The sequence below is a fragment of the Coffea arabica genome, chromosome 3e (genome assembly GCF_036785885.1).
Source record: "Coffea arabica cultivar ET-39 chromosome 3e, Coffea Arabica ET-39 HiFi, whole genome shotgun sequence".
Classification (NCBI taxonomy): domain Eukaryota; kingdom Viridiplantae; phylum Streptophyta; class Magnoliopsida; order Gentianales; family Rubiaceae; genus Coffea; species Coffea arabica.
Genome location: NC_092315.1, coordinates 42051587 through 42074310, shown reverse-complemented (window position 1 = coordinate 42074310; position 22724 = coordinate 42051587). Strand labels below are relative to the sequence as shown.

Here is a 22724-nt window from a genome sequence, read left to right as displayed (position 1 = left end):
TAACATCCAAGTCTCTTCATTCCTTAAAGCCTTTCTCATTAGTTATTTGCATAAGAATGAGTTTAGGGCAAAGATTTCAACCGCAATGGTGAGGCTATTTTGGAAATGTGAGAGTATTTAAAGTGCAATTGGAGTATTGAATATAAATCATTATAGCTAATTTGATTTTTTTATAATTACTTAAATGTCCTCTCAGACATTTAAAGCTAGGGGTAAGTTTAACATACGACAATTTTTGATATCCGATTGAACATTGGGTACAATTGAATTCAACTTGTGTTTTAGTGGAATTACATAAAAACCCTTTTAATCATTTAATTGTATTAACATCCAAGTCTCTTCATTCCTTAAAGCCTTTCTCATTAGTTATTTGCAAAATATAGATGTTAAGACACAATTAATGGCGATTAGTAGAGAAGTTTGGTTTCTTGACCATTACCATAGTAACGCCTATCTATTCAAATTCATTTCATTTACTTATAACTTTGTTCCACTACAATCATGTAGTCTATTGAATTCAGATGTTGCTATATTAGCTACTCCTCTTTCCCATTTGGCAACATCTTTCTCAATAGGTATGTTTTTTTAGCTAATCTACTTTTTTGGTTATAAGAAATCTGTGATCTTGCAAGTTGTATGTGCAATACTTTTTTTAGTATTTTAATTCAATTGTCCATGTTAGATAGACTTGATAGGGAGGAGATCACATTTGTTAATTGTTATTTGTGGTTTAAAATAAGTTTATCATCATAAATTTTTTCATTTATAGTTTGCATCTACTTCCTTTGTTGTTTTAACTATTAGTTACGGTAATTTTCAAATTGTTTGCTTTTTTATTGATGATTCCATGTAGGCAATTTTTCACTACATGTGATTTGCCAATATGTTTAACTATCTACTTAAAATTATATTCTTCATTACTTTTAATTGTTTTCTTGAATTGAGTGGATTAAGATGTTTTAGTACTTTTTTTTAGGTAATTATTTATCTAGATTAGCATGTTAGTTATTGTATATTTTTGCAACTATGTCAAAAATTGATGTTTTGTGATTGTAACCCCTATCGAGAAGAAGATGCTTTGCTATATGTCCTAAATCATAACAATAAATTATAATTGATTGATTGGTCAATATGGAGGTTTCAGGATGATATGTCCTTGAAATCAATATAAATTCAAGAATTTGGCTTGCAAGAACCGAAATTCCACTGACAATGATTTCTTCAAGTATGCTAATTGTTCAAATCTCACTTGTATGACGATAATGTGGTGGATTGCCCTCATATCAAGATCAAATTCAAACTAAATAACAAATTTTAATATGCCTAAAGTGCCTGAGCAGGTATAAGTAGATCTTTTATTCTAGTAGATTAAACGCAAAGTGGTTAATCGTATCTTATAATTATATTTCATTGCATATTATATTTTTTGACTCAATATGTAATTTATGATTTTTCTGTTTAATATCAAATAATAAAATTATCATACTTCAATTCTTATACTACAAAATATCAAATAATAATTATTAACTATCTTTAATTACAGGTATTAAACTCCCGTGCGTGGCGCGGGCTTTTTCCCCTAGTTTATATATATATAAGTTTTTTACATCTTCTGAAATAAAAGTTAGCCACGGCCGATAAATTATCTCTTTCTCCTTTTGCCTTTCTCTTTTTGTTGATCATAACAATAATAATAATAATAATAATAATAATAATAGTAATAATAATAACAATAATAATAATAATAATAATAATAATAATAATAAAAATAAATGAAGACAAAAATATGAAATGTGATTGTTTCTTAACAACAATAATCAAGCTACTCTAACATGTCGTAACAATAATAGGTAGGAGACTTAAACCTAAACAAAATAAAAAAAAATTTGGACATTTAATAAGATAAAAAGATAAAAAAAAATTAGATAGCCACATAAAAAATTTGATAGAATTGATCTGAGAGCCATCATAATAAATATTTCATCCCACTTCACCAGTGTCTTAAAGGTACTTATTATAGACAGAGAACCCTTAAAAGAGTACAACTTTATGGAGTAGATGGAAGTTTTCATCCTCGATAGCATGCTGTAGGATATGATAATCCATGATACTATCCTATAGGAAATGATAATCTGTGCTTTGTAAGGAATACTTCTATAAAAGCTGCACTACACTGTCCCATGCAGCCAGCTCATGATCCATCATCAGAAAATTTTCTAATTTGTTGATCGAAGTGTCTGCAAACTAAGGAAGGCCTAATGAAATGTGCAGAAAAAATTTTTCATGTTTTTTACGTATGATGAACTGGAACACCTGAGTTATCCATAGACTTGCTATTGTAGAAAGCTTGAACCATTGATCAAGGGCAAAAGAAATGAAAGAAAGCATTGAAAAAAAAAATATCTATCATTATAACTGCCACTTCGAGGGCAAAAGTCAGATATATACATCTATGCATTAAGATTTCATCGTGTAACATGACATCAAAGAAAGAAAGAATGAAATAACCAAAAAAAAAAAACTGAGTCTTAGACCCTCTCTAAATGGTAAATACTACCAAAATATACTAGTGTTGGTTGCTCATTGTCCTTGCATGGCCGAACTGCTGCCTAAATACTTGCTGGCCATACTTTTAAGCTTAATGACCAGGTCCTTTAGGGCTAGGTCCAGATGCCAACCTTTCAAACCAATATGACATCGTGTCTCTTGCTTTTGCATATACCGATGGAAATCTATCCAAGTGATTGGCACCGGCGAAGTCTTCCTCCATCAGCAACCTCGCTGCCTCCACATGAACTTGCCCGATAATGGCAACAGAGATGACAAATACCAATACAAGAATCGCTGCTTTTCTGCAATCCATCTTGAGCCCAAAAATCGACTAAAACCCACAAAAAAGGACAAATTTATTAGCTGAAAATGTAGGTGAATTGGTTGATTCTTGGTTTATTCTTGCTATGGATGTTAATTAGTTGCAGAAGTGTGGAGATGTTGGGGTATTTATAGTATGGGAGGTTGGAGTTGGTTTGGAGTCATGTTTGACACTTTGAACGAAGAGGGTTGAATGTGCCGCAATTTTCCAAACAGGGTTACGTGTTGACAAAGGAGATGTAAAATCAATGTTTTGAAAATCGAATCGGACCGGCTGGTCGAACCGCGAACGGCATGGCACCGGTCCGGTTCAATGCCATAATTGACTTTGTCAGAAAATCGGTCAAAATTCGGTTGAACCGTAAAAACCGCCGAACTGGATTGAACCGGCAAGTTTTGCAAAATGCAGCTTTCAAGATTTGAACTCAAGACCTTTGTAATAGAAAACCAATGTATTAACCGTTACACCATCACATCTTATTAGTTTTTTTTGATAACTTATTTATATAAAACAAACACTCATATTTCCTTTTTCCATTTTTCTTACAAAATCTCATTCTCTCATGACTCTTTCTTTTTAATCTTCAACTCTCTCTCTCTCTCTCTATCCTCTTTTCTTTTATCACTTCCTTTTTAATCAAACCTCTTTATTTTTAATTTATTGATGTTTTCTTCCATCTTTTAATTTTGTTTTTGTCAATTAAATTGAAAAAAGTTAAAAGAATTATTTTTCTTTAACCCAAATTATTTAATGCCACAACCACTCATTTTTATCTCATTTTTTGTTTCTTATCAAGTTTACATTTCTATTTTCGATTCGCTTGACTTCCTTTGAATTCCAAACTTCCTTTTTTAAATTGCAATCTCTAAATCCCAAAACGTAAATTAAAATTTAAGTTCACGATGTCTAAATTCTCATAGACGTGAATTTTGTATAATTTCAAAATATTGTGATATTTTTGGGTTGGATTTAGATATAATTGAAATTGAGATGAAATTTATTTTTTTTAACTTATAATTTAAAAATTTTATTTTTAAAAATCCAAGTTATTAAAAAATAGTAAACTTTTCATCATATAAAGTATTAAATTAGTCCATTACATGTCTTATTTTGTGCATATATATACCTATATAAATTATTTTTAAAAAAATTCATTGAACCGAGGTTGAATCGGTCCGACCGGTTGAACCTCGACCCTTTCACTTCACCGGTTCAATTAACGGTCCGATTTTTAAAACATTGTGTAAAATTGAAGTGGTCCTATTCGTGATTGAATTTATCAGACTTGAGGGGCTGTACATGTGAAAATTTGAATGCCACGAGGTGCTTGGAATTTTGTATGGGTCTCTTGGCTGTGCAGTTTGGAATCATTCAAATGCCTAAGATTACCACGTGGATGGAATTTATCGCAACAGGGTTGGAGGGTACATACGATTGGTCGTGTACGACAACTGACAGATGTAACAATATGCTTCTATTAGGTTTGTCAACCGTACGTTTTCCTACTTTAAATTATGTTGTACGAGCTGTAAAGTAATAGCAGTATAATTTTTCCGTCTCCTTCCTTTTTCTTAAATCTTGCTTTTTCGTCATTAAAAAAAAATTCGTTTTCAGATTTTGTATATAGTGTTAAAAATGTGAATTAAATTTTAGAATTTGAACTAATTTTAAGAGTTAACCATCGGATATGAATGCTTTTGGCAATAATTCTTGCCCCTCTTTTTGTTGCAAGGATGCGGTTTTGGTAATGTAGCCAGTAGAATGGGTTAGTAGAAAAGTATCTGCTTGTGTCATGTTGATTAATTGAGTCCAAGGTTTGATGTTTTGAATGGACCAGCTGGGAGCTGTTTATTTTCTTGGTCTTGAGTCTTGAATGGACTAAGCACTTTGGTTAATGGAAGTATTTTTGGGGAATCCACTAAGATGCTGCCTTACTAACTAAAATTGCATAATTACCCTTTAAAAATCAGATATAAGTTTCTATTCGTTTTGGGGTATTCTCCGGCTGGACAGCACATTATATAATAAGACACATGTAAGACAATGCCGGAATTAAAAAAAAGAAACAAAAAACTTGATTCATATGAATTGATTGTTGTGTTATGCTGATTCTTTCCTCCCTAATAGTGTCCTACTATATTTAATTAATAATTCACCTACCATATTTAATTAAGGGTGTGCAAATGATTTTTAAACAGTCGAAATGGTAGAAAAGGGAAGACAATTAAAGTATTCAGCTTGACACATTAAGTATAAGTAAAAGGAAATTTGGTTACTAGTCATGATGGCTAGCATGTGTTCAAAATGTCAATGTTTGACTTCCGGTCTGTAATATTATTTTCTATAGCGAATGAGAAATTTCGTATAGTCGCCACTGGCCATTTGGTCCAGTGGTTATCACCATAATGGTGATGCTGGAGGTCAGGGGATCAACCCCTGCCTCCCACAATTTGGCCACAATATGTGGCTGGTCTTAGTTGACCATCCCCCTGCCCTTTCCCCTAAATTAGGCTAGAGTAGGTTATACAACATCTATCGTTGGATTCATGACATGTGTACAAAAGTTGAATTTTACCGTCAGTATAAGAAAGATTTACTCTTATTCATATACCAATTACAAAATTAAAAATAAATATCTGCTACAATATTTAGATGTTTTCCTATAAATATTGCATGAAAAAAATATAAGATTATCCACCATATAAGCTCTTATTTTAAGCACATAAACGTGAAATATTTTGTATTTTTTGCAGTTTGAAGAAGGAAAAAAGAAATGTTATAAAGTGGAAAAATGTGTTGAGAATGGTCAGCCCACGCAAGTAGTATTATTACACAATTTTTTCGTGTCCACTGGTTGACTGTGGTTTAATTATTAAATGTTTGTCACTTCAATTTCAGAATATGATGTCGAAGACTTTCTCGTTTAGACAAGAGAGTTTAAAATAATTGTTGAAGTTGAAAATATATAAATATGATTCCTTAAGCTCAGGCTTGAGTGATGATGTCATGGCGTCCGATTATATTTTCATTTTCACACCCCAGTGTACTGTTTCTTTTCCATGGTCAGTTTTGTGATGCTAAGTTTTGAATATATGTGGCAAACTAACCCACTCAACTAAATTTATTCATACATGTTCATGAATAAATAAGTATGGGTATCTTAAATTTTTGTATATGGGTATAAATGGATTACTCAATAATACCCATTTAATAAATTGGTATTATTGGGTAACCCATCAAACCCAATTAACCCATTTAGAATTATCTTCCCCTACCCATTTTTTTTTCAAATTTTTCATTTTGTCATGATGTTAACTAATTTTTATTATTATTATTATTATTTGTTGGTTTTATCTTATTATTTTATTTTCTCTTAGTTTGTTAACTTGCTCATTTTTCAGCATTACCAATTTATGATAAGTTTTAGTCTCTTTTCTTATCTTTTAAAATGAAAATTTAAATTTATATATGAAAAAAATGTTAGGGGTTCAAAATTTTTGGATCAAGTTTTTATATTAACTTTTGCTAGTATTTAGTTCAAAATTTTATATTCTTATTGTTTAATTATTAAATAATATGTAATTTTGCGACATAGAGTATAAATGAAAAAAATTGGTAATTAGGCTTATTGAGCATTATAAATAAATATTTAAAACTAATGATGGGTACAAAGGAAGGTATAAATTGATAACTTAGTTTGCAAAAATGAATTTAAATGAATTTACAAAAGTTAAAATAAATGGGTTATAAATGGATAATTGGGTTACCCAATTTATTTTTTGACTTACCTATTTATATCCATCTAATTAGATGGGTATAAATGAGTTGACTCACTTATACCTATTACCCATTTTACCTAACCCAAACCCTCTCAAATCACCCATTTTGATACCTCTAAATAAACCCTTATCGTGAGAGTCAAAATAGATTGTTCCAAAAACTCCTGATTGAGAATACCCAAAAATCCCTAAATACCCAATACCTTGAGAACCCAAAATCTAGGACTGAAAATCACTTGTGACCTATTTTCCATCAAAATTCATTATTTCCATGATCATAAGAAATCATCAAACTAGATGGTAAATCTTTCGAATGGGATAAAAAAAAGTTGTGGAAGAAGAGGTAAATCTGGACGGTAAATCTTTAGTCAAGAAATGCCCGATTAATTGTTGGGGATATATACTCAAACTATGTACACTCAATTTTATAATCGGGTTAGTAATTGAAATTTTTTTTTATAGACAGTCTTACAAAATGTTAGTTGCACAAAAATTTCTTTTCTGTGCAATTATTCTTTATTTCTTTGCTCCTGTATATTGTTGTAAAAGAGACTGATAGGGTGTTAATTATTAGTTATTTTATTATTAATTTCCCCCTTTATCCTTGCCAAATATAGTTTTAATTATTAATATTTACTTATATTTGGTATTGGACTCAATTTCAGGGAGTGGAACAGAAAAGCACAAAATAGGAGGGACTTTCGGAAGACAATGGAGACTTCAAACAACCGGGCCCACATGGTGCTACAAAGGGATTGCATGTCCTTTGCTGATTAGGAGATTGGAGTACGAAGGTCAATAGGAAACAATAAGGGAATTGGGCAGAGTTTGACTTCTGGTAACCTTTCACTCAATTCGGCGGGGACCACGGAGTATGAAGCATTAGTCATGTTGGGCTTTTAAGAAGAAAGAAACGTACAGAGGCTTAAAACAAGGAGTAATTCGGCAGCCTTGTTACTCATTTGTGGGGACCACCGAGAAAAGTGAGGCAATTGTTTTAGAATAGGGAACTTCGTTCTTTTGGTTTCGTCTAATTCTTTCGTTTATCTATTTGCCCTTTTTCCGTCTCTTCTAGGGAGATGACGAAGACATAGCTTTGTTTTAGAATAATTACTTCTGCAGTTTTGAGCGGGATTTCCTCCATGAAGATGAACTAATTCATTTCGTCTAGTCGAGGAACAACGCAGGACTTGGTTCTACTAAATTTGTGAGATCGAATTAGTTTTTATTTATTTCCATTATTCACTGGTATTCGTCTATCTTCTGCTTTATGTTCATACGGTTGTTTTATTATTCGATTATCCAGGGCCCAGATTCTAGATTAATTCAATAACCTGAAGCCAATTAGGGTAGTTAAATCCGTAATTGTTTAATTATTCTAAACTGGTGGCAACTGGCATGATTGGGTTTGTGTCAGGGAGATAGACAGGCTAACTTAAAGAGACCCTCGTAGCGTGTTGATTGGTTAGAATTAGGCTCTTCTAATTATTCATGCAATTAGGGAATTGAACTTCTATGGTCGTACCTAGGGTTGTTTCCTGATTAGAGAAATAGTCAACGGTCGTACCTTGGCTATCGACAAATTGAGGAAGAGTTGGTTGTTTATCGCGTGTATGACAACTATAACTAATTTATCAGATAGTAACTAGAATAATCCTTGCATCTGTGATCGAATTAAGTGAACCATCTCCGAGGTTGTCTCTTGGCTAGAGTTCGTCCATTATTATTTTCATTGTGATAATTAGTTATTTGAGTTGTAGTTATTTTATTTTATTTTAATTTATTCCAAGTAATTTAGTTACTCTCATTTTCGAAAACCCCCTGACGTGCGCGGAGTATACATATACAATTAAGCTCATCCTAATCAAGTTTTACATTTATAAACTCCTAAATACCCCACACGCGATTTATCGCAAGTATACGAATCGTGAGCGAGTATAGGGTATTAAGGGTCGATCCCACAAGGAAGATTGCAATTACCGGTATTACTAAAGCTTCTCTATTATTTAGACTATCAATGAATTATAACACATTAAAACCTACTGAAATTATGCAAGAAAATAGCAAATGAAAGCTCCTTAGGTTGTGGTATCCCTAACTACTCATGCAAGTGCTATATTTGGATCATTAGTTACTACATTTAGGCTAGTTATGGTGTAATTTCCTTATGCATTTGAATCCTACTTTCGTAGTGAATCAATTATACTTATAACTAATCCATACCTATTCTCATGGTTATGAAATTAGCTACAAGTTCATTTCTTCAGTGAAATTACATGAAATGAATCACTAAAAACCACATAGATGCACCTCTACTTTCGTGAGTGTACTTCCTATGTTTAGCACTTCTTGAACTAGTGTTAAATCTCAATTTCCATTGCAGAAACAACACCTTAGATAATCACAATTAATGGTACCAGATTAATCATGATTTAAAGAGCCAAAGTGCTAAATAACTTGCTCAAATCATAGCAATCAAATAACCAAATAATAAACACTAACAATTATAGAAAGTTCAACCAAACCCAAGGCATAAACTTTAGATACACATATTAAACACAAAATCCAGAACTTGTATATTAACTAAACTTGGAATCAAATACAAAAGATAAAGAGTTTGGAAGGAATACAACCCTTGTCACATGAGCTTTCTTCCTTGCCTTCTCCATCCTCCATCTTCATCCTAATCTAGATAATAAACAAGAATGGAAAAGCTACACTACTCTATACTAAGCTAAACTAACACTAGGGAGATGAAAGAGCTACATTTCTGCAACTTCAAGCTTCTCCCGTAGCTCTCTCTATTTTTCTGCTATGGACTCCCAATCCCTATTTTGCAATGCATTTGGCTATTTAATGATGAAAGGTGGTCAAGAAATGAGGATTACATCTCCCTTTTACAGCTGGGAATGTTTCTCACATGTCTAGCATCCAATGTGAGTTGGTGGGGGGGTGAAATTGAGTTTTACGCGTACAGAGCAGCCTTTTCTGACCAGTGATCTGAGCTGCTACAGTACCTCGGATCCGTATGGATCCGAGCTCGGTTCCACTAACCCAGAAACAACCGAGGGTTCGGATGAATAGTGGATCCGAGTGTGGATCACTTGCTCTGTTTTTGGCCCAACTTCAACCAATCTTTTCTTGATGTTAGAGGCTGAACCAGCTCATGTCTAAAACACGAAAGTTGTAGCCTTTTGAGTTATCTTTCTAATGCATCAAGAATCACCTCATTTGGATCTGTGTAGGCTGAGATATGACTGAAATACCCTTGCCTGCTCATTGCCCTGTTCCAGCTTCGACCAGTAGAAATTTGCTATTGTAATTCGGCATTTTGACCTGGAAAACCTTCAAACTGGATTTAGATGTCTTCACCAAAGTTGTAGATCTATCTCTTATCTTCAAATGGGGTCAAGAATCATCCCAATCCGATCATTGTAACTCAAGTTATAGCCGAAATACGAAAATGTGTCAAAACTGTCAAAATACACAAAATCCAAGTAAAAAGTGATAAAAACCTCATTTAATCACTTAAAAGCATTTTTCACCAATTATAGCCAAAATGATTCATATTCTACCAATAATATAACTAAAGTGACTAAAAATAATATAAAATATCATACAATTATTACGTAAATTAGTCACTTATCACCCCCCATACTTCGGACTCTAAAAGAAATAAATTATCCCCAGTCCCTGTGGATTCGACCCTGCTTATCACTATCTACAAAAATTATATTTTATTTAAACAGGTATTTATTATTGCACAGGCTCGACACCCTGTCAGAGACAAAACACAAGCAGCAAAAATGGCTATACCATTGTCTATGTGCATCATTCATTGGGGCGACCAAAAATCAAAATCATCTTAAGGAGTTTTCAAGTCATAAGACAATTATATATAAATATATATATCTTTGTTTTTCCTTCTTTACTGAAGAAAATTGACTGCTGGTTCCCAGGCCATAATGGGTGGATTTAATAGTCGATTTATCATGACCATTAACCTATTAGTATTTTTCTACTTTGCCTTTGGGCCTCATTTGTTTGCCAAACCCAATTGACCTTAATTCTCCTACCGGCCCAACTCAAATGAAAAAGCAAGTGGTACGTTGGAGTGCTCCCCTATGTTCTACAATTTTATTTGTGTATGTTGTTGTCCATCTCTATTTTTTGTGTGCTCATCCCAATTACAACACAAAGAAAAAGAACCTTTTTTGGTTTAACATGAGTTCTAGCAACAAATAACTGATGAGATTTTTTTCTTTTTTTTACAGCCAAAGAAAATAATTATGATAAGAGTTCTTAACATAATCAAATGTGCAACACATAAAACAACGATTAATGTGAAAGCCATTCTCTCAATCATTTACAATGTCAAGGAATTAAAGGACACTACATGGGGTAGGAAATATTAAAGTATTAAAGTATTATGAAAGGGAGTTGAACACTTGTCTTGACAGACTAGGGATCGACCCTAATTACGACTTGCATTTTCTGCTTTTTTTTCCAGAAGAACCATCTTTTTTGATGTGCTTTTCTTTTCAATGGGTAGTAAACGCTACCCATTCCTTCACGTTGATGCAGTATGTACTAGTCTTATACAAGAAGGAATGAATTCAAAAAAAAATGAAGATAGAGAAGAAGAAGAGGAGATAGAACAGAAGGAAGACTAAGATATTATAGATGAAATGAGAAATGTTTACATCCAAAATCTACATTTCTTCTCCTCCTCCACTGCTTTATACTAGTTTCTGGTATTCTAACAATATAACTAACGTATGCAATATGAAATGACTACATGCAAGATCAAATAATAACACATGCAACCTGTTATTTGGAATACTCCCTCCTAACTAACTTCCTGATGTCAGCTAATTTGGCTCCAGCTCAGCCATTACAGTTGCCTTCCCTTCAAACAATCCTAGTTTCTAGGATTGAAGGACGGGAATTGGCTTTGTATAACAGTCAAATCCTCCCAGGTAGCATCCTCCTCATTCATGTTCTTCCAACATATTAAGACCTGCTCCACCTGCTGGCCATCCCTATCAATCATTCTTCTATCTAGGATTGCAGTGGGGGCAGTAGTGTAGAGCCCTTCCTCTGATACTTGTGGCAATTCATTGCTGATAGGAGCTCCTTTAGTCGATGGTTTCAAAAGTGAAACATGGAAAATAGGATGAATAGCAATACCCTGTGGAAGCTTGAGTCTATAAGCTACTGACCCAATCTTCTTTTCCACCTGATATGGCCCATAATACTTGGCTGCCAACTTCAAGTTTCTCCTTAGTGCTAGCGTAGTCTGTCTATAAGGCTGCAACTTGAGATACACGCAATCCCCCTCAACAAAAGACCTGTCTGTTCTATGTTTATCTGCAAACTGTTTCATTCGGTTCTGAGCCTGCAATAAATTCTCCCTGAGCAATGTATTCCAGTTCACCATTTCCTTTATCCAATCCTTAACAGCAGCAACTTGAGTGTCACCTGTGTTCAGACTCAGTTGGGGTGGTTTGTAGCCATATAAAGCTTGGAACGGTGTCATCTACAAACTGGAGTGGAAGTTAGTGTTGTACCACCATTCAGCCGCAGGTAAACACCTTTTCCAATAGCCTGGTTGCTGCAAGCACATGGCTCTTAAGTAAGTCTCCAAACACCTATTCATCCTCTCAGTTTGTCTATTAAACTGAGGGTGATAGGAAGAAGAAAAACTAAGATCAGCCCTACTTGCTTAAAAAGCTCCTGCTAGAATATGCTGGTGAACACTTTGTCTCTATCAGATACAATCCCTTTTGGCAGACCATGTAATCTAAATATTTGGTCGAAAAATACCTAAGCAACACTCTTAGCAGTGTAATGAGAATTCATGGAGGTAAAGTGAGCATATTTTGTAAATCTGTCTACCACCACAAATATGACATTGATAAGAGTTTATTTTACGTATTTTTAAGTGCATTTTATTAGTTAATTTTGAGTTGATTATTTAGTTTTATAAATAAAATAAAGAGGTTTTTGGTAAAATTATATATTTTTGGTAAAAGTGGATAATATTGCATTTCTATTGATTTTAATGGTAAAAACTTCATTTTTATGCAGGAATGATGATTCAATCACCAAAGGATGTCAAATGAGGTAAAAAATAGAGATTTGGTGATGAATTCAAGTGGCAACAAGAAGAATGAAGTGAAAAATGTTCAAGTGAGGAAATGCAATACAAGTCAGTTTTGACACTCTTCAGTATTTTGACCATATCTGGAGCTACACTTATCGGATTGAGGTGATCTTTATACCATTTTAAAGCTAAGAAAGAGACCTACAATTCGTATGAAGACATCGAAATCCATTTCTGCCATCTTCATGGGCAAAACGTTGGAATACAGAAGCTGCATTCTGTGGTCGGAAGTTAAAACAGAGGTTTGAACAGGTGACAGTATTTCGATCATATCTCAGGCTACAATGCTCCGATTTGGATGATTCTTGAAGAATTGGAAAGCTAACTCAAAGGGCTACAACTTTTGTGTTTTGCACAAAAGCTAGTTTGGCCTTTATCATGGAGAAAATCGCAGTTGAAATAAGGCCAGAGTGAAAACGCGAGTAGAAAAAACACGAGTTTATACCGCGTTTTGTGTAGGCGCGTTTTATAGCCGAAATTCTGCAATTTGACTCAGTCAATTCTCTTGTGTGCATACCACTTTCCAGCTATAAGATGCAAGGGAATTCGGTGCACATGCTTCTGCAATAAAAGAGAAGACCAAATGAGTGTGGACAAAAGGAAACATCATATCTTTGACTTCTTTTTACAAAATCTGAGTGGAGGAAATTATGAAGTGAGAGGAATGGAATTTCTACCACCTTTTATGCATAAATACAGGGGAGAAGCCTGGATGACCGGACGTAGCTAGTTTTCCTTCTTGCAACAAGTTTTCTCTCTAGTTAAGAGTTCTTAGAGAAGCATTTAGAGTTTTCACTTGTAATCATATTGTGCAAGAACATAGCAGGAATTGGAGAGCTTCACCTTCAATTGGCTAAGCTTTCTTTTATCTTTCTTATACTTGTACTTTATGATGTTTTGCAGTAATAAACTTGTGAATTTGATTGTTAAATCATTCATGAGTAGCTAAACTCCTTCATCTAGGGAGTAGATGAAACTTATGGCTAAATAATACTAATTGAATGTGATTTACACTTGTTATATCTTGAGTTAACTTGTCTACTTGTGTAGCTGTGATTTCTTGTTATTGATTGATCACCAATAGCATGTTTATAGTGTTATTATTCAATGAGAATTGGTAATAACAATTGAAACACATGAGTAGTGCTTGAGTTGTATGTTCATGAAAATAGAGATACACTTAGGTGGATTATTGAGCATTTCATGAAATAAAACGGAGTAGTAGTAGTATTTCACCATGAAAATAGGGAAATCTATATTGCTCTAAGCCATTTCATCATGAAAATGAGACTTGGTAATCTTGGAAATAAATCTCTGGTTAAGCAAGAATAATAGCAAGAAGTAAATCCATTCATTTGTGTAGTTTATGCCATAAGTGGAATCTACATCCCTAGAATCTTCATTAAGTGAAATTTCTCTATTTGCATTCAGCATTTGTTAAACTAGATTTGTATATCAGATTTGTAGATTACAGCATTAGACTTTCTCTGCTCAAAAATTAATTGTAAGTCTAAATAATAGAGAGAACAGGGGCTTAGTAATTGTTTAAATTGCTCCTCGTGGGATCGACCCGATACGCATCTTGTACTAAAATTGCGACCTGTATACTTGCAGTCCAACGGGTGTAAAATCGGAATTAAACTTGCACTTAAAGTGAAAACCCGTCAAGTTTTTGGCGCCGTTGCCGGGGAGCGGCAATATTAGGGCCTAGTCATCTCTATTAATTTAGACATTTTCATTGTTTTTATCCAAGTTGTTGAATTAAAACTACAAAAATTTCTCTTATTTTTATTTGTAGTGCATGCACCGATCAAATAGAGAAGTTGGACATTTTGATCCTGAAATTGAAAGAACATTGCGGAGACAAAGGAGGAATACACTGCATCAAGAGGAACAAGAGGTTTGGCAGCCAATAGAAGATATCTTGATAGAATTACCATTTGAAGAAGAAATGGCTGAAAATGACCTAAATAGGCGAGTTCTGCGAGATTTTACTATACCGGGAACACAAGGTTCACAAACGAGCATAGCAAGGCCTGCGGTAAATGCTAACAACTTTGAGATTAAACCATCACTTATCCAAATGGTTCAACAATCTCAATTTGGAGGTAATGCAGTAGAAGATCCTAATACACACTTAGCTACATTCTTGGAAATTTGTGATACAATTAAAATGAATGGAGTTAGTGATGATGCTATAAGGCTAAGATTGTTCCCATTTTCATTAAGAGATAAGGCCAAACTTTGGCTACACTCTCATGCTCCCAATACTTTCACTGGATGGGATGAATTATCAAGAGCATTCTTAAATAAGTATTTTCCACCAGGTAAGACTGCTAAGCTTAGAATGGATATCACTAGTTTTAGCCAATTGGAAGGTGAATCATTATATGAGGCATGGGAAAGGTTTAGAGATTTGCTTCGGAAATGTCCACATCATGGACTGCCGGAGTGGTTAATCATACAAACCTTTTATAATGGTTTATCTTTCTCCACTAAAACTATTATTGATGCAGCTGCAGGTGGAGCTTTAATGGGAAAAACACCCCAAGAAGCTCATAATTTGATAGAAGAAATGGCAGCAAATAACTATCAATGGGCCAATGAGAGAGGTAATACAAGACGTCACGCAGGTATGATAGAAATGGACACTCTCAATATGCTGAGTGTTCAAATGAATAATGTGATGAAATTGCTAAGTAGACAAGGTCCAAGTTCATCTAATGCACATGTAGCATGCTGTTCTGTATGTGGAGGTGAACATGATACTAATGAGTGTGTCGATTCTGAACAGGTACAATTCGTCAATAATTACAATCGTAATGCTCAAAATAACCCCTACTCGAATACTTACAATCCGGGATGGAGAAATCATCCAAACTTCGGATGGAAGGATCAAGGAAATCAACAAAGGCCAACCAATCCGCCGGGATTTCAACCAAGGCAACCACAGGCTGAAACTAAACCAAGTTGGGAGATCGCGGTGGAAAAACTTGCTAAGGTGACTTCGGACAGATTTGAACGAGTAGAAGGGAGACTGGATCAACTCACTACAATGTACAGGAATGTAGAGGTCCAAATTGGTCAAATTGCTAGTTCTTTGAATAATCGAAATCAAGGAGAATTACCTAGCAAAACAGAGGTCAATCCTAAGGAGCAGGTGCAAGCCATTACTCTTCGTAGTGGTAGACAATTAGAAGATCCTCCAGTGAAGGAAGTTGAGAAAGATGAGAATGAAAAACAAGAAGAAAAGCAGAGGAACCAAGAGGCGATTGTGGAGGAAAATAGGCGGGAGAATCCAAGAGAAAAGCAACCATCATCTTCCACTACCATTCCAATACCCCCTGCGGTTCCATTTCCACAAAGATTAAAGCAAAATAAGTTTGATAAAGATTTTGAAAAATTTGTTAAACTTTTCAAACAATTGCACATTAACATTCCTTTTGCCGATGCTATTTTGCAGATTCCATCTTATGCGAAATTTCTCAAGGAAATCATGACTAGAAAAAGAAAGTTGGAAGACTGCGAAACAATAGCATTAACGGAGGAATGTAGTGCAATTATTCAAAATAAGCTACCACCGAAGTTGAAGGATCCGGGGAGTTTTTCTATACCTTGCACCATAGGTAACGTTGATTTTTCTAAGGCATTGTGTGATCTTGGTGCTAGTGTATCATTAATACCTTTAACGGTGGCTAGACAATTGGGTTTGCATGAGCTTAAACGCACTAATATCACTTTGCAACTAGCGGATCGGTCTATTAGATATCCATTGGGAGTGTTGGAGAATGTATTGATAAAAGTTCAAAAATTTATCATTCCAGTGGATTTTGTGATATTAGATATGGAAGAAGATATATCTATGCCAATTATTCTAGGTAGACCATTTCTAGCTACTGCAGGTACTATTATTGATGTAAAAAATGGCAAACTTAAGTTTCAAGTAGGTGAAGAAGAGGTAGAATTTAATTTGAATGAAATGGAAAAATACCCTTCTTTTACCGATCATGCTTATTCTATTGGCACAATTGATAAACTAACCCAAGAGATGAGTCAAGTCAACTTTGACTTAGATCCTCTTGAGTATTGTTTAATGAGTTTAGGTAAGCAAGAAGATGTTTGTGAAGAAATTGAAGAATTGGCCAAATACTTGGATTTTCAAGCACCTTATAAAAGGGGTAATTTGTATGAAAGTCTTGGCCAAGGAAAAGGGTTTTCACAACCTTCAGAAATTGAACCTCCAAAGTTAGAGCTCAAGCCACTTCCGACTCATCTAAGGTATGAATTTCTTGGAGAAAATAAAACTTTACCTGTAATTGTTAGTGCTGACCTTAATGATGAACAGTGTGCAAAGTTGTTAAGAGTTCTAAGAAGGCGTAAGAAGGCAATTGGATGGACAATTTCAGACATTAAAGGTATAAGTCCTTCTATATGCATGCATCGAATTTTATTGGAGAACGGTTGCAAACCAGTGGTGGAAACACAAAGAAGACTCAATCCAAACATGAAAGAGGTGGTAAGAAATGAAATTCTTAAATGGCTTGACGCAGGTATAGTTTTTCCTATCTCCGATAGTGTTTGGATTAGTCCAATTCATGTGGTACCAAAGAAAGGTGGAATGACTACAATCGTGGGTAAAAATGATGAATTAATTCCATCTAGACTTGTGGTAGGGTGGAGAGTGTGTATCGATTATCGTAAGTTAAATACGGTAACAAGAAAAGATCATTTTCCCCTACCATTTCTTGATCAATTATTGGAGCGAATAGCCGGATATGAATTTTACTGTTTTCTTGATGGTTTTTCAGGATATAATCAAATAGCTATAGCTCCAGAGGATCAAGAGAAGACCACATTTACATGTCCTTATGGCACTTTTGCCTTTAGAAGAATGCCATTTGGGTTATGCAATGCTCCCGCAACTTTTCAACGATGCATGATGGCTATTTTTTCTGATTATATTGAGAAAATTATGGAGATATTTATGGATGATTTTTCTGTGTATGGTTCATCTTTTGATCAGTGTCTTCATAATTTGGAATTGATTTTGCAGAGATGCGAGGAAACAAATCTTGTACTGAATTGGGAGAAATGTCATTTTATGGTAAAAGAAGGAATTGTTTTAGGACACAAGATTTCCTCCAAGGGAATTGAGGTGGATCAAGCCAAAATAGAAGTCATCGAAAAATTGCCACCCCCAAGCAATGTCAAGGGGATAAGGAGTTTTTTAGGACATGCTGGCTTTTATAGACGTTTTATTAAAGATTTTTCTAAAATCGTAAAGCCATTATGTGATTTATTATGTAAAGATACTCCTTTTCAATTTGATGACAATTGTTTGGTTGCATTTGAAAGGTTGAAGAAGGAATTGATTTCGGCCCCAATTATAACTTCGCCTGATTGGTCACTACCATTTGAATTGATGTGTGATGCAAGTGATTATGCGGTTGGAGCAGTTTTGGGACAAAAGAAAGAAGGACGGTTGCACGTCATTTACTATGCTAGCAAGTTGCTAAATGAAGCACAACTCAATTATGCAACCACAGAAAAAGAGCTATTGGCAGTGATATTTGCTTTGGATAAATTTAGATCTTATCTAGTAGGATCTAAAGTTATTATATATACGGACCATGCGGCTCTTAAATATTTGTTACATAAAAAAGATGCAAAACCAAGACTAATTCGGTGGATTCTTTTATTGCAGGAATTTGATGTGGAAATAAAAGACAAAAAGGGAACAGAGAATCTAGTAGCGGATCATCTATCACGCCTAGAATATATTCCAGTCAAGGATCAAGTTCCTATTCAAGAGAATTTCCCGGATGAGTTTGTCCTAGCAATTATCAATTCTCCATGGTATGCTGATATTGCTAATTTTTTGGTAAGTGGAGAGATTCCAAAGGGAATTAATTACCATCAAAAGAAGAAATTCTTACATGATGTCAAAAGTTACTTTTGGGAGGAACCATTGCTGTATAAACATTGTGCCGATGGTATGGTACGTAGATGTATTCCCGAAAACGAGGTACATAATATTTTATATCATTGTCATAACCTTGAAACAGGTGGACATTTTAGCACCTCAAAAACTGTGGCAAAGGTATGGCAATCAGGATTTTATTGGCCAACTATGTATCGAGATGTTCGGGAATATGTTAAAAGTTGTGATGCATGCCAAAGAACTGGAAATATATCTCGAAAGAATGAAATGCCCCTAACTACCTTCTTAGAAGTTGAATTATTTGATATATGGGGTATAGACTTTATGGGACCATTTCCAAGCTCTTTTAATAATAAGTACATCTTAGTAGCAGTGGATTATGTTTCTAAATGGGTAGAAGCAATCGCTTCACCTACTAATGACTCTAAGGTTGTACTCCGATTCCTTAAAAAGAATATTTTTTGTAGATTTGGTATACCTAAGGCCATAATAAGTGATGAAGGAAAACATTTTTGTAACAAACAACTGGATTCCTTATTGTTTAAATATGGCTGTAGGCACAAGACATCACTCCCGTACCATCCTCAAGCCAATGGACAAGCGGAGCTAGCTAATCGTGAGATAAAGCTCATTTTGGAGAAAACTGTGAATAAATCACGCAAGGATTGGGCTACAAAGCTAGATGACACACTATGGGCTTACCGAACGGCATTTAAGACTCCCTTAGGGATGTCGCCGTATCGTTTAGTCTATGGAAAAGCTTGTCACTTACCTGTAGAGATTGAACATAAAGCTTATTGGGCTATTAAAGCAATTAATATAGATTTTAATCTTGCAGGTGGAAGGAGATTACTTGAGTTGAGTGAATTGGAGGAACACCGGTTACATGCATATGAAAATGCCAAAATTTACAAAGAAAAGATCAAATATTGGCATGACAAGCACATTATTCCTAAACAATTTCAGGTAGGGCAAAAAGTGCTTTTATTCAATTCACGCCTGAGGTTATTTCCAGGAAAATTGAAGTCAAGGTGGTCTGGACCATTTGAAGTCACTCAAGTATTTCCCTATGGAGCGGTTGAAGTGGCAAATTCAAGAAATGAAAGGTTTAAGGTCAATGGGCAACGAGTGAAACCCTACTTGGCAGGTGAAATCGTACCCAAAGGACTCATATGTCTTTTGGGCGACTCTTCTTCAAATTAAGAAACTGAATGTGTGAGTCGAGCCAACGACTATAAACAAAAGCGCTAATTGGGAGGCAACCCAATGTTTATGTTATATGTGTTAAATTGGTGTCATTTTGTGGTTTGAATAAGTGTTTTAGTTAATTTGTTGTTTTTGTGTGATAGGGTTGGCAAATGGAAGCAAGAATGACCATTTGAGGTGAAAAAGGCGAACTGTGATCAAACAACTCAACCCCTCGATTTGCGTTAAAGGTGTTTTTGATTCATTATAAAGGGGTAAAATGCATGTTTTTAATGTTTTACATTTGTTCCAGTGATTAAAATTGGCAAACAAATGATCTATGATGCATTTTGAGTCATTGGGGTACCTTTTGTAATTTTTCAAAAGTTGAAATTCTGCTAAAAATCGAAGCCGAAAACGCGTTTTCCAAGGAAACGCGACTATAAGTCGCGTTTCTCAGAATCGCGTTTTCAATTCTGCGCCTGCAGAACAGAAAACGCGCCTTTAAAACGTGACTTTAAGTCGCGTTTTAGAGGAAGTCGCGTTTTCACGCCTGAGCAAAACTGGAAAACGCGACACATATAAACGCGACTTTAAGTCGCGTTTTAATACGTAACCGCGTTTTAAATTCTGCGAGATTTGTGCAGAAAACGCGGATTTAAAAACGCGCGTTGAAGGCGCGTTTTTAGTCGCGTTTTCGGTTCATTTTTCTGCTTCAAAAACGCGATTTCCAGAACATTTCTTCACTTTTCCATTTTTCCAGCCGCGTTTTTCTTCTTCTCTTCTACCCAACTCACAAATCTTCATTTGTACTCCATAATCGTCTAAGCCGAATTGAAGATCATTTGGGCATTCATCCACCGCCCAATCGTGATGCAGAGGATGACGATGATGCCGAGGGGGATGACTGACTTGGCACACTGCAGAAGCTATCTTTAGTTGATGAACTTGCTTGCCTAATTATCTTAACTTGTGGAACTTAAGATGTTTAACTTCATTTTATTTTTCTGTTTTCTATGTGGTAGGTACTTGTATTTTGACAGTGGTCCGTGATTAGTGGCTGACCTGGATCTCAGCCATTGACTTGGGGAGTACTTCTTTCTTTTCTTTTCTTTTCTTCTTTTGTTTCATTTCTTCCCTACACATTGAGGACAATGTGTAATTTAAGTGTGGGGGGAGAAATATGTGTGATACTTGTGGTTTTAGTTGTGTTTGATATAATTCTTGTGCTTAAATGGTGTTTCTTGTGGTTGCTGGCAGGGAGTTTTAGTCCACTTTTAAGGGGAGATTCTGTCAAAATTTTTCCAAAACCTTATACATATATATGTTATTAACTATAATAAATAAATAAAATTTTGTCACTTATCCTTTTGAAATAAATATATGCGGTTTTGATACTTCTTTTCTTATGAAATTTGGAAATGATTTTTATGTGATTATAATTTTTACATTTATAGGAAAGTATATCTAGTAAAGTGGAGAAAATTATGCCTACATTTTGTATATTTGATGAAAATTCTTCTTTTTATCTAATTTTATAAGATAAGAAATTAATATGGTTAATAAGTGTCATACTCTTCTCATGATTACTCTTAGAGGGAATTTTATTATATATATACATTAAAAAAAAAAAAAAAGTGTTATTCTACTCCAATGATTCTCGTACCGAGTAACCGGGGGTTGGCATCTACAAATGTCGACATTCGCGTAAAAAGGTACTTGAATTAAGAGTATGCAAAGCAACTTGAGTATGTGAAATGTTGAGTAACCGGGGATCTGCATCTAAAAATGTTGATCTTCGCGTCAAAAGGCATTTTTCACAACTTAAGTAATATTTAATCCTTAAAATATATATATATATATAAATAAAAAAAAAAGAGAAAAAAAAAAAGAAGAAGTAAATTAAATCCCTCTTTAAGAAAAATAAGAAGTTGATCATGAGATTAGTTAGCATCTTTATTGACTATAGGAGTTGCTTGCTTGCGAAATTGGATAAAAATAAGAAGTTGAGTTGAATTGGTAAAATTATGGTATACTTGGCTCTTCTTTGCTTGATATTATGAGTACTTGAACTTAATGGAAAGATCACATAAGGTTATTTACCTTGATTCAAGGAAATGGAGTTGAAATACTACATATGTTTATTTTCAATTTTTGGATCATTGATGGTTGGAATTTCATATTGCTTGAGGACAAGCAATGATTCAAGTGTGGGGGTATTTGATAAGAGTTTATTTTACGTATTTTTAAGTGTATTTTATTAGTTAATTTTGAGTTGATTATTTAGTTTTATAAATAAAATAAAGAGGTTTTTGGTAAAATTATATATTTTTGGTAAAAGTGGATAATATTGCATTTCTATTGATTTTAATGGTAAAAACTTCATTTTTATGCAGGAATGATGATTCAATCACCAAAGGATGTCAAATGAGGTAAAAAATAGAGATTTGGTGATGAATTCAAGTGGCAACAAGAAGAATGAAGTGAAAAATGTTCAAGTGAGGAAATGCAATACAAGTCAGTTTTGACACTCTTCAGTATTTTGACCATATCTGGAGCTACACTTATCGGATTGAGGTGATCTTTATACCATTTTAAAGCTAAGAAAGAGACCTACAATTCGTATGAAGACATCGAAATCCATTTCTGCCATCTTCATGGGCAAAACGTTGGAATACAGAAGCTGCATTCTGTGGTCGGAAGTTAAAACAGAGGTTTGAACAGGTGACAGTATTTCGATCATATCTCAGGCTACAATGCTCCGATTTGGATGATTCTTGA

At 34.4% G+C, this 22724-nt stretch overlaps 2 protein-coding genes and 1 non-coding gene across 3 annotated transcripts; 1 reads left to right on the top strand and 2 right to left on the bottom strand.

Annotated features, from left to right (window-relative positions):
* Nucleotides 1-11572: 11572 nt before the first annotated feature.
* Nucleotides 11573-12190, bottom strand: LOC140038522 (uncharacterized). The gene has a single exon (XM_072083900.1). The coding sequence runs from the start codon at nucleotides 12188-12190 to the stop codon at nucleotides 11573-11575; it is 618 nt and encodes a 205-aa protein (XP_071940001.1).
* A 2428-nt stretch (nucleotides 12191-14618) lies between these two features.
* LOC140038521 (uncharacterized) lies at nucleotides 14619-19961 on the top strand. The gene is made up of 6 exons (XM_072083899.1): nucleotides 14619-14858; nucleotides 15612-16166; nucleotides 16281-17367; nucleotides 18544-18698; nucleotides 18883-18917; nucleotides 19316-19961. The coding sequence occupies exons 1-6, from the start codon at nucleotides 14619-14621 to the stop codon at nucleotides 19959-19961; spliced, it is 2718 nt and encodes a 905-aa protein (XP_071940000.1).
* Nucleotides 15156-15262, bottom strand: LOC140004626 (small nucleolar RNA R71). Its single transcript, XR_011812685.1, has one exon. It is a non-coding gene; the product is annotated as a small nucleolar RNA R71 (small nucleolar RNA).
* Nucleotides 19962-22724: the final 2763 nt, after the last annotated feature.

What these genes read in the sequence shown, in the direction of transcription:
- LOC140038521 (XM_072083899.1), top strand. Translation starts at nt 14,619, where the DNA reads ATGCACCGATCAAATAGAGAAGTTGGACATTTTGATCCTGAAATTGAA. An exon ending in CGAGCATAGCAAGGCCTGCG is followed by an intron (nt 14,859 to 15,611) that starts GTAAATGCTAAC and finishes GATTCTGAACAG; the next exon opens with GTACAATTCGTCAATAATTA. An exon ending in CCTCAAAAACTGTGGCAAAG is followed by an intron (nt 18,918 to 19,315) that starts GTATGGCAATCA and finishes ATATGGCTGTAG; the next exon opens with GCACAAGACATCACTCCCGT.
- LOC140038522 (XM_072083900.1), bottom strand. Translation starts at nt 12,190, where the DNA reads ATGACACCGTTCCAAGCTTTATATGGCTACAAACCACCCCAACTGAGT.